The sequence below is a fragment of the Rhinopithecus bieti genome, unplaced genomic scaffold (genome assembly GCF_001698545.2).
Source record: "Rhinopithecus bieti isolate Rb0 unplaced genomic scaffold, ASM169854v2 scaffold_27010, whole genome shotgun sequence".
In the NCBI taxonomy this organism is placed as follows: Eukaryota; Metazoa; Chordata; class Mammalia; order Primates; family Cercopithecidae; genus Rhinopithecus; species Rhinopithecus bieti.
In genome coordinates, this window is record NW_016812757.1 from 2,909,944 (window position 1) to 2,920,819 (window position 10,876).

Sequence of the window (10,876 nt, forward strand, 5' to 3'; positions counted from 1 at the left end):
GAACTTCTTAGACCTGCAGCGCCCGTGCTCTCCCTGCCTCTCTGCTTTGCCCCGGCTGTTGCTGCCACCTTGGTCTTCATCACTGTCTTCCTCTGCTTCTCCTGTTCCTGCCCAGCTCTGCACATCCACATTCCAGCCCTCTCTGTGGCCCAATCCAGGTGTGACCTCCTCCGTGAGGTCACTTGTGCCTGATTGTCATGCAAGAAGCCCTCCCTCCCACATGGCCCACCCTACTCTGGCCATAACCCAGTGCTCATCTGTGTCTTATCTCTTAGGATACAAAGAAGTGCTCTTGAGAGCAGAGACCTGTTTTGCTCGTCTTTGTAACCTCTTTGGCACCAGTCTTGTGCCTGGGACACAATGATCCTTGGAAGTAGTGCACGGGCAAAATCGTGAATGACCCATTTGGCGGTGGGTGTTGACTCGCAGTCCTCTCCATGGGGCCAGTGGTCGTCATGCCTTCAGCAGCTTTCTACATGTGGAGAACTTCACCGGGGCCGGGCAGGGAGCTCAGGGTTGCTGTGTCCCTGTCCCAGGACCATGACAGCTGCTTTAGTTTCTGATTCTGCTCCTGGTGAGGAGAAGGTGGAAGTGGATGACTTGGAGCTTGTTCGTCCCCATTCAAAGACAGGAAGAACTTTTTTTGTTTCTCTTAGGGAGGGACAGGAGTAATACCCCCTCTCTAATGACACCTAACAGTTCTTCCTTTCTTTGAAGGCGGAGGTTGCAGTGATCCAAGATCGTGCCACTGCACTCCAGCCTGGGCAACAGAGCAAGACTCTGCCTCAAAAAAAAAAAAAAAAAAAAAAGTTCCAGTTTACAAAAGTGCAGTGGGACCTGGAGCAATAGTGTTTGGGGAAGCAGAGCAGGCAGGAGTGCCAAGGTGCAGCAAGCGACAGCATGCAGCGTTTGAGTGGACGCCCACCCTCCTTAGGAGCCCTGGCTTTGCTCGGACTCTTCTCTGTCTGCCTTTTGGAAACGAGTCCATGTAAAGAGCTCGCTTCTGCCACCTCCTGCCTGTTTTTGGGCTTCTGGCATCTCCCTTACCCTGTCCTTCCTCCGGGCTGCTACGGCACTGAGCACGCTGCCAAGTGCAGTGCTGGGAAGGAAACCGGGCAGCACCAGGTGCCTTTGTGGCACGTGCACGTGCCAGGCTGTGGGAATCTCGGAAGATCGCAAGGCAGGGTGAGACGTGAGAAGCCAAGAATTATTTCTTGTTGATAATTCAGCAAGCTGGAATATTCAAGAAAAATAGTATGAAATGAGTGGCACCTAAATCAGACCATAAAGGTCCTAAATACTGTATGTTGCTGAAAGTGCTTTGAAGGAGGAGAGGACAAGTGTGAGCAGAGGCACAGAATAGGACACTGCGGGGCTGGCTGGGAAGCCTTCGGGAGTACAGCTGATGGGAAGTCAGGGGCAGAGTAGTGATTGGACTTGGAGAGGATGTGGTGTCATGCTGTAGACTTAAGTCTGTGTGGCACTAGGGAGCCACAGAAGGTTTTAGAACAGCAGAATTAAATGCTCAGACGGGGCATAACCTGAAGACTTCTGCTGACACCCTTGGTCCTCCACATTTGGCCTCCCTTGTCATCTTCATCTCTACAAAGCAGAATCTGCCAGCCTTGTGGCCTCGGAGGAGCCCTGCTCAGGCTGTTCTGCCTTCTCCACTCCTGTGTCTCTCTCTTTCCCTGTTGTGTTCCTTCTCCCTGTCAATCTATATCCCTCCCATCCGTTTTTAAGGCTCTGCTCCAGCTCCTGCTTCTCTCGTTACCTGTCTCTAACCAGCCCAGACCACAGCACGTGCTGAGCAGCGTCTTTGGAATCTTACTTGATCGTAGCCCCCAGGGAGACATGTACCAGGCGTGGTACCCTGTAAACCCTATAGATCCCTGCGCACACCCACATCGACATGACTTACCCACTCTGTGCTCCTGCATTTTCTGTTCTGCTCTTTTGGCTAAAGTCGTCATCTTGACCCACCAAATTGTTTTACCATCCTACAAATGGGTCAGCTGGGCCACCCTCTGTCACTGACCCTGCCGTGGTTTGGAACTTCTTGCCTGAGTTGGGTTTCATAGGTTCCCTGGGAAACATTTCTCTGTCACACAGGGGCTTGCTCAACTCACACCTCAAGAGCACTCAGAACATGCCCTGAGTTCAGTGTCCTGTGATTCCTGCAACGTTCAGGGTCATCTGGAAAGGTTCCTTCTCCTCAGTTCTTCCTGCCTGTAGATGCTTCAGCTCAGTAAGATTATTCTAAGAGATTTGGGGGAAATCCAACGTGTCTCCTTGAGATTGCAGGCTGCTTTCATTATTTTTATGGGAGCAGAGGTTTTGTATGCCACCTGTATCTTACCTGGCACTCTTGTCAAATGGACCTTTGGAACAAGTGCTGTAAAGGAAGAATTGTCGTTGTTGCACCAAGTTATTGTACACTTTGTTTCATCCCAAGTGATACATTTTTTATTCAGTATAGCAGAGTCTTCTGTTGAAGCAAACGAGCATGAGAACCAGCAGAGTGGCCGCGAAGGCTGCAGGGTGGGCAGATGCCTCACGTGGAACTGACTGTGCAGTTGCTGGAGTGAGCGTGGGTGCTGTGAGCCACACCTGTGCCCTGTCCATCTGCCCTCCTGTGCATTCGCTGTACACACGACTGCATGAAGTGCTTGCCGGCCTTTTTCCAGCACTATCCCAGAATCAGCCATCATGTGGAGGAGCGTTTCATTTTCACTGGAGTAACCTTACTTCCTTGGGACATCAGCATCTGACAAGGGAGAATCTTAGCCCAAACCAGCTCTTCCTTCTCTTCTGAGAAGTGAAAGGAAACTTGCTTTACCCCAGTCCGCCTCTGATAAAGAGCTCAGTTTTAGTCATAGGATGGCATTTACTAAAGCCAGCTAATAACTGATCTTCTGTGTTCACACGCATCCGTGGAGGGGCACAAAGTGATAGTTTCAGAGACTGAGCTGAAGGGCCAGGCGTTCCTTCCAGAAATGCTTCTGTCCTGGAAGCCACATGCAGTGACTGTTCTAAGGGTATTTCCCGCTGAGATCAGTGAAATATGCACGATATATCTCTTGTACTTACACCAGGTTGCTGAGCTCTGTCTGTTTTAAACAAATATTGGACCTCTGGAATAGCTTTTTGGGTATAGATTTTGCATCTGTGAAATGAGAAAATCAGTCTGGATTATAATCCAGGGATCAAATATGATACCGTGATTCCGAACTTGTCTGTGCCACCTTCAGGTACCTAGTTTCAGTGACTTAATAGTGTTCCATTCACCTACCAGATCTCAGATTTTGGCTTTGTTTTTCCAAGCCCTTGAATATGGTTTGTAGAAGAATTCTCTGGGGGAAACCGTTCAGAACATGGTCAGTTTATTTTCAACTGGCTCATCCCATGAATCTGGGTCGGACATTTATTATGAGAGGTGCCGGGCTGTGCATGGGAACTTACAATGGTTTGCAGAAAGGGTGTTCTGGCTTTAGGTGGCATACAGCTAAGAAACTTCATGGAAAGGGGTAACTGTTCCTTTAAATCTTAGGGTTTGCCAGTACGAACGAAGCTGTACTGTACAGATTCTCTCTGGAGCCTGAAACTGTTTCCCCATCCGTCTGCCTTCTCCGAGCAAGTATCTGACACACATCCACAGCACACATACACACAGAGTGACTCTGTTTTGTGATGTTTGCTTCCTGTCTCATTTTTTCACTGCTGGCTGCATAACTCTGGCAACACCTGCATCTGCCTGTCACCCATTGGCAATACGCTGGGTGACCAACTTCTCAAACAGCAGGCAGATTTCAACACGAGGTAGACCGAGTGAAAAGCGAAGATGGTGTGTGATTGGCCGAGAATGTGATCATTTGGTCCAGGATTTTGGCATGATTTTGACTGCAAAGAATGTGTGGCTCCTTCGAGACTGACAGTTGTGTGCCAGGTAGTCGAGGTTGCTCAAAATTGCCCTTCAAATAAGGTAGAGCTTACTGCATGTTGTCTGCATTCTGCATATCAGCGTGCACATGATTTCAGTAAAGCACGACCTGAATTCACACTGGGTAATTCCACCGTCGAAATGTTGTTCAGACAAATGAACGTAGCCAACGGGGCAGCAAGCATGGATCCCAGCATTAGCACAGTCTAATGTATAAATGCAATGTGACATAATTTATTAAATGCAGTCTAGTTTATAAATGCATGCACGTACCTCTGTGTGTTGGTTTTGATTTTCAGGAGAAATCTCAGTCGAGGTATACTTTCTTCCACACATCTGGGACGCTTTAGTAGAGTCTCATATTTTAGGGCTGATAATGACCCATTAAGGTCTTTTACTTCCATTGTTTATTTTATAGATGAGAAAACAGACCCAGGGAGAAGTGAAGGCTGAGTTGGAATGAGAACCATGTGCTGGTGCTTGCATTTACTGGTCACACTGAACACCAGGTGGCGGTCTAGCCCTGTCTTCGGTCTCAGTTCTGCAGGCTGCGTGCCTGGGTTGGGATTCTGCGAATGGCGAGGCTGGCTGGAAAGCAGGCTCTGTGCCTCTTTGACCAGCCATGCTGCCTGACTCAGATGATGACGTGTCTGCATTTGAGGCTTATTGCTTTTGGCCTTTACTCATAACTAGGGATAAACATGTTTTCAAACAAAAATCAAAATACGTAACAGTCAGTATTGGGCTTTAAACTCCAGGAAGGACAGGGGGCCAGGTCATTCTCTGATGCACTACGCCTGTGTCTTTTCTGTTTTCTCGTCAGAAATGAACTATTCCAGTCTTCCTTCTGTAGTAACAGCCTGCTTGTCTCCATTATCTCAGCCACTTGCCATTGGAAACCCTCCGTTCCCCTAGCAAATGGTGTCTGTCACTCGCATGGCAGGGGTGTGGGGGGCTGCACCCCTGGAACCTGATGGCAGTTTCTGTAGAATGTCTTGTTGTCAGTTGACTAGATCTTGGTCTTTTTCTGCCAGACAGGGTGTTCCTTGAGGGCCAAGATGTATGCACTTCTGTATTTGCAGCATCAAGTGTAGTGTCTGGGGCATGGTGGCTGCTGAGAGGAAACTTGTTAGTTAATTGGATATATAGATGTATGGATGTTTGGGTGTTTAGATGGAAAAGGGTGGAGAGAGCGAGAAGGAAGGGAAAGGAAGAGGTGGAAAAGAAGAATGAGGGAAAAATGAAGGGAAGAATATTATAGTGGGTTGATGGATATATAGTGGGCAGATGAGTGGGTGGGTGGGTAGATGGAGGGTGTATGAATGGAAGGGTGAAGACTGGTGAATTGGTGGGCAGATGGATGATGGTTAGATGGGTAGATGGGTGGATGGATAGGTGGATGGGTGGATAGGTGAATGAACAAATAGATGGGTGGGTGAGTGGGTGGACGGATGAATGGGTGGATGGATGGATGGATGGATGGATAGATGGATGGGAGTGGATGGATAGATGGATAATGGTTAGATGGATAGATGGGTGGGTGGATGGGTGAATAGGTGGATGAATAAATAGATGGGTGTGTGAGTGGGTGGATGGGTGAATGGATGGATGGATGGAAGATGGATGGAAGGACAGATGGATGGGAATGGATGGATAGATGGATAATAGTTAGATGGATAGATGGGTGGATGATGGCTAGGTATTGATGGGTGGGTGGATGTTTAGATGGATGAATAGATGGATGGGTAGATGAGTAGATAGATGGATGGGTAGGTGTATGGATAGATAGAGAGATGGATGATGGTTAATGGATGAATGGGTAGATGATGGCTAGATGGGTAGATGGATGGGTGGGTAGATGGATGGATGGATAGATGGATGGGAGTGGATGGATAGATGGAAAATGGTTAGATGGATAGATGAGTGGATGATGTCTCGGTATTGATGGGTGGGTGGATGGTTGGATGGATGAGTAGATGGCTGGGTGGATGAGTAGATGGATGGGTAGGTGGATGAATAGATAGAGAGATGGATGATGGTTAATGGATGAATGGGTAGATGGATGGATGGATAGATGGATGGGTGGATAGATGGATGGATGGATGGATGGATGGATGGATGGATGGATGGATAGTTAGGTGGTTGTGTGGTTTACACGTTAGCTCTGGAACCTACAGGCCAGCCCTCCTTACCTCTACCCCTTTGTTTCCTTCTTCCAGGTTGTGGGCATCTTTGCTGGATTTGGGCTCCTGCTCTTGGTGGCCTCGCCTTTCCTGCTCCTGGCCACTCCCTTTGTACTTTGCTGCAAGTGCAAGTGCAGTAAAGGTGATGACGACCCTTTACCCACCTAGAGGAAGCACGATGCTGGAACAAATCCCTGCCTCCGGGAAGTGTGGCTCTCCCCCAACCCTCCCCACCGTCCCCCTCTCACTAAACATCTTTCTTGCCTTATGTGCCCCATTGAGCTTCACAGTGTCAGGCTGGACGCCGTGATTTCAGGGACCTATGTCACAACGTTCGCTGAGGCCCCAGGTGTGGTCACCTAGGTGTGGGAGGGGGAGGCAGGTGTGGGTAGGGCACATCCCCACAGATCAATCTCTGCAGATGACAGGGAGGTGCTGTGAGAAGCGCACCAGGCAGCTTTCTCTCTGTGGTAGACTAGGCATGTCTGGGGATGGCCTAAGAGACTTTCTCCTCCTTGGCTTCTAGATGGCTCCATGTTGTTGGAGAAGTCTTTTAAGGATTGTGACTCTCTTCAGACAGAATCTGATTATTCCAGCTTGAGAAAAGCACTCTGTTTATGACAACTGTTTTTATTACTAATGGCATTTAGTAAAATCCTTTTTAGAAGGTATTTTTTTTCCAACTGAGTAGTGAAAATCAACAAGGTGCATATAAACCATCCTATGCCTTTCTTGAAATGTGCATTTTAAGAAGTTACAGTTAAAACGACTTTTCAGGAGATTTAGAAAGCCTTATGCACTCTTTGTGTTTTTCTTGAAACTTGCTGTAATAACTTTTTGAACGCTGTAAGCTATGTACTGTTATAAATGTGGTTCCTATATTGTTGCATTTCCTTGATAATACTGACATGTTTAGCGGAACATCTCATCTCCATTAGATTTGCCTTTTGTTGTTTTCTCTCTTTGGTGATTCAGCTCAGCTCGTGGGTCTCATCCCTTCTCTCCCAGGTAGCAGAAAACGCCTTTTATTGTATTCAGTCCAACTGCTTTGCTCGGAAATGGCTCTCCTCCAAATTGTTACTGTCTGGCCTCTGGCCTAAGTCTTCAGGTAGACAGGAAGAAGAAAGCAGCTTTATTGATCCGCAGAGGTAGGGCCTCTTGGCAGAGGCTGGAGAACTCTGGGGGCTAAGGAAGAGCCGGCCAGATTTTCACATTTTTAAAATGTTCTAGTCATTTTGAGAAATCATATATCTTACACAGTTCCAAGTCCTGTTGCTAACCGTTTTGCTCTTGTTGGGGAAAAGAACCTCCTATTTCACTTAGTTTTACTGTGGAGATTTTACCACTTGATCTTTTACAGGACTGTCTGTGACCATTTCCCTGGCAGCAGGATGCAGGGATGAATAAGGAGAAGAAGTTACACATTACTCCACCATTACTCCACGTTATACATTTCACACACATTACTCCACCGGCTGACTTTGAAAAGTGGAGAAAGTGTATTCTTTAAAGAGAATTTACTTCTAAAAGCCACAGGTGCTTTTACAAAGCAAACTGCATTGAACTGAAAACTTCTGAAAATAACAGGCAAATATTATAGATACATTACAGTGGGATTTAAAAAATCTTGTTAAACATTCTATAAAGAAGTAAAACAAAAACAAAATCCTTTTATCTCAGTTATTTACTCATCACAAGCACATTTTAAAAATGCTGCTTTGTGTGTGTTTGACTTCTGCATTTGAGTACCAGTCTCAGGTCCTAGTTTACCTTCCCTGGTTGGAGATTTATTTCTTATTTCCTAACATTGAATTCGTTAGAAGAAACAGCATCACCTCACTCTTCACCTCTCATGTTAATTTTCCTTATGAAACTGAAGCCATTTAGAAAATCCCTGTGTGTCAAAATGACATTCAAAACGCTCTCCTTGTAATTGCAATTTATAAGTTCAGTAACTCAATAAGAACATGCCTGTGACTCCCTTTCTGGATGAAACCTGGGCTGTGCCTCTCTGTAGTTTGTGGTGCTGTGATGGTGTCTACTGGTAGAATAGCTTTTCTGGAGGTGGGTGGCAACTCCATGCAGGAGTCATTGGCTGGGCTTGAGCCCTCAGCCTGTGATATGTGGATGCAGCTGTCCAGCCACTGCCCTTTAAAATGCCCAGCACACATGGAAGGCCTGTGGCCCAGTGTCCACCATATGCTTGTCCTTCCTGCCTGAAATTGCTGCTGCCCATCGCATGAGCCCACACAGTAGCACCCCCATCCTTGGGATGAGAGTCAGAGCCTTTGGAAAGTCTGCATCCCCAGGGCTAGAGCACAGATGACCTTATTTCTAGAGGGACAGGCTGTTGTTCTCTTAGAGGAGTCTCTGGCCCAGTCATGCACATCTGTAGCCAGCCATCCTCGTGCCTTCGCCTCTGATGTGTTTTACGAGCACGTAGTTCAACCCAGATGGGACCACAGAGACTCTGGGGCCGGCCAGGGGCAGCCGCATTAGCACCTACTGGCTCTGACTTTTTGTATGAAGCATGCCTCAGTTTGCTCATTTTGATCTAGTTACAAAATTAAAATTGTCCATTTCCTAGATAAATACCAGCAAGACCACTCTGAGATACATAAACTCGCATTTCCTTCTCTTTTGGTAGGGAATGCCGCACTCATCTTTGATGGGAATACAGTATTAACCCTGCTTGATGTAAAATGTAAATAGCACCCGGGCAGATGGCCCTGGCTTTGGACTTTGGTCTTGCCATCACCCCCAGTGACACCTGGGAGTTCTGCGTTGAGTGGATGGACTTACTCCTGTGAAGCGGCATAATTTGTCTCCGTTGAAAAATGGCATTCACTCTTGCAGACGGTGTTCACTGCAAAGCCCTGGAAGCACATGGCAGGGGTTCACTAAGAGGCCTTTAATCCTGGGGAGTAAGGGGCGAAGGCCCTTAGACAACCACGGCTGCTGTACTGCCGCCCAGGTGGGGTGGCCAGTGAGGACTGGCCATAGCCCAGTGAACCTGTGGCTTATCTGAGGCCCTTGAGTAACTGACCACATTTGGAGCTTTTGCTGGACGTGCCTGATCTCTTGGTCTGGCTCTGCTGTGTCGTCCGTAGCCAGATGAGTTTGCCCCTCCCAGGAGGCCAGCACCTTGCAAAGATGCAGTCACCATCGATATCCACATAGCAGAGACTGATTAGGATCTGAGATAAAGCACTGGATTGCAGGAATAACTGTCCAAATTAGGTCTTCCTCCTCAACTCACAGGAGTAGCTGTGGATAGAGGAACCAACATCTGCCACCTCTGGCATTTTCTTTCTTTTTTTTTTGTTTTTTGTTTTTTTTTTTTAGATGGAGTTTCACTCTTATTCCCCTGGAGTGCAGTGGCATGATCTCGGCTCACTGCAACCTCCGCCTCATGGGTAGATGGGATTACAGGCGCCCGCCACCTCGCCCAGCTAACTTTTGTATTTTCAGTAAAGACGTCGTTTCACCATGTTGGCCAGGCTAGTCTCAAACTCCTGACCTCAGGTGATCCGCCCACCTCGGCCTCCCAAAGTGCTGAGATTACAGGCCTGAGCCACTGCACCTGGCCTATTTTCTTAAAGGGGAACAAATGATCTTGACGACATATTATTCCATAAAACCAGTTTAGGGCGCATGCCAGTTCCTGATTAGAACACAGGGCCCATGGGAGGGACTATCAGAGGTTGCAAAAATTACTTCAAGATGAGTTTATTGTTTTCATTTATATTACAGAAGTTAGAAGTCATTTTACAAATTTAGAAGAGAAAATTTTTTCTTGGTATTCTTTAAAAATTAGGGGATTGAAAGGATCCAGGATGGGCTTTGTGCGTGTGCCTCCGATTCTCATTTATTAGTGAGCACACTTGTGTATATATATAAATCACAAGGAGATCATCAAGGGAAAACATTTTGCATGTGTAAAGCTTCATGAAGTTCTCTTTAAAAAATACCAAAGCTTGTTTATTTCTGATAATTAACCTAAGCCCTTATGAAAATAGACAAAATGAAGGATTTATGACCGGCATTACCAAAAACACCAAAAGAAACAAAGGGACCTGCATTAAAATCTATTTGCTAATGCTTCACAACTCGGAGAGCGTGCCGTCTTGATGTTAAAAAAGCCCAGGGTCTCCGCCCTTCCTTTGATTTGTGCAATTCTGTCTTCCACAGTTCCGGAGCCTTCAGTGAGGGGTAGCTACATGCCCCATGCCTGCCCTTTCTTTCCTTCTTTGCTCACTTTACTATGGGTGTATTTTAATCTTGTGTAAAAATATGCATGAATGAGTCATGCACATGTATACGTTATGTATTTGACAAGTGGTGGTAAAACAAAATCAAAACAGATTTGGTTTGTGTTTTTGAAATGTCAGTTCATTTTGTGCCACTAACACTGTGATGTATAAAAGAGCTGTTTGAATGCCTTTTAATGTTGTGTTTTGTACTCTGGAATTATATGGAAAAAGTTTGATTTGTAATTTCAATACATATTTTAAATGTATTGTGTCTTATGTAGTTTGGCCCCCCCCCCCCTTTAGCAGGGATTCCTTTTTAAAGCTATTTTGGCTGGAATACAGGTGATTTTTGTAAACCCCGCGTGGCTCCGTCTTTTGTAGACGCTTATTTGACTACTGGCCTGAAGATGGAAAATATTCTATCTTCAATCTTCAATATTTAACCTATTGAAGATTGAAAATATTCAATATGGGAACTGGGGGTGGAGGGAGAAAGGGTG

The 10,876-nt window shown here is 46.4% G+C and overlaps 1 protein-coding gene across 2 annotated transcripts in view; it reads left to right on the top strand.

Moving 5' to 3' along the window:
* Positions 1–9,506, top strand: part of RNF144A (ring finger protein 144A) — a 124,329-nt gene extending 114,823 nt beyond the window's left edge. The window contains exon 9 of one of the 2 annotated variants that reach the window (XM_017896624.1): positions 6,160–6,794. In XM_017896624.1, the coding sequence (XP_017752113.1) occupies positions 6,160–6,291 (132 nt within the window). In that variant the 3' untranslated portion in view covers positions 6,292–6,794. Of the gene's footprint in view, positions 1–6,159 lie in introns of both variants that reach the window. The other variant, XM_017896625.1, reaches the window with a different exon arrangement.
* Positions 9,507–10,876: the final 1,370 nt, after the last annotated feature.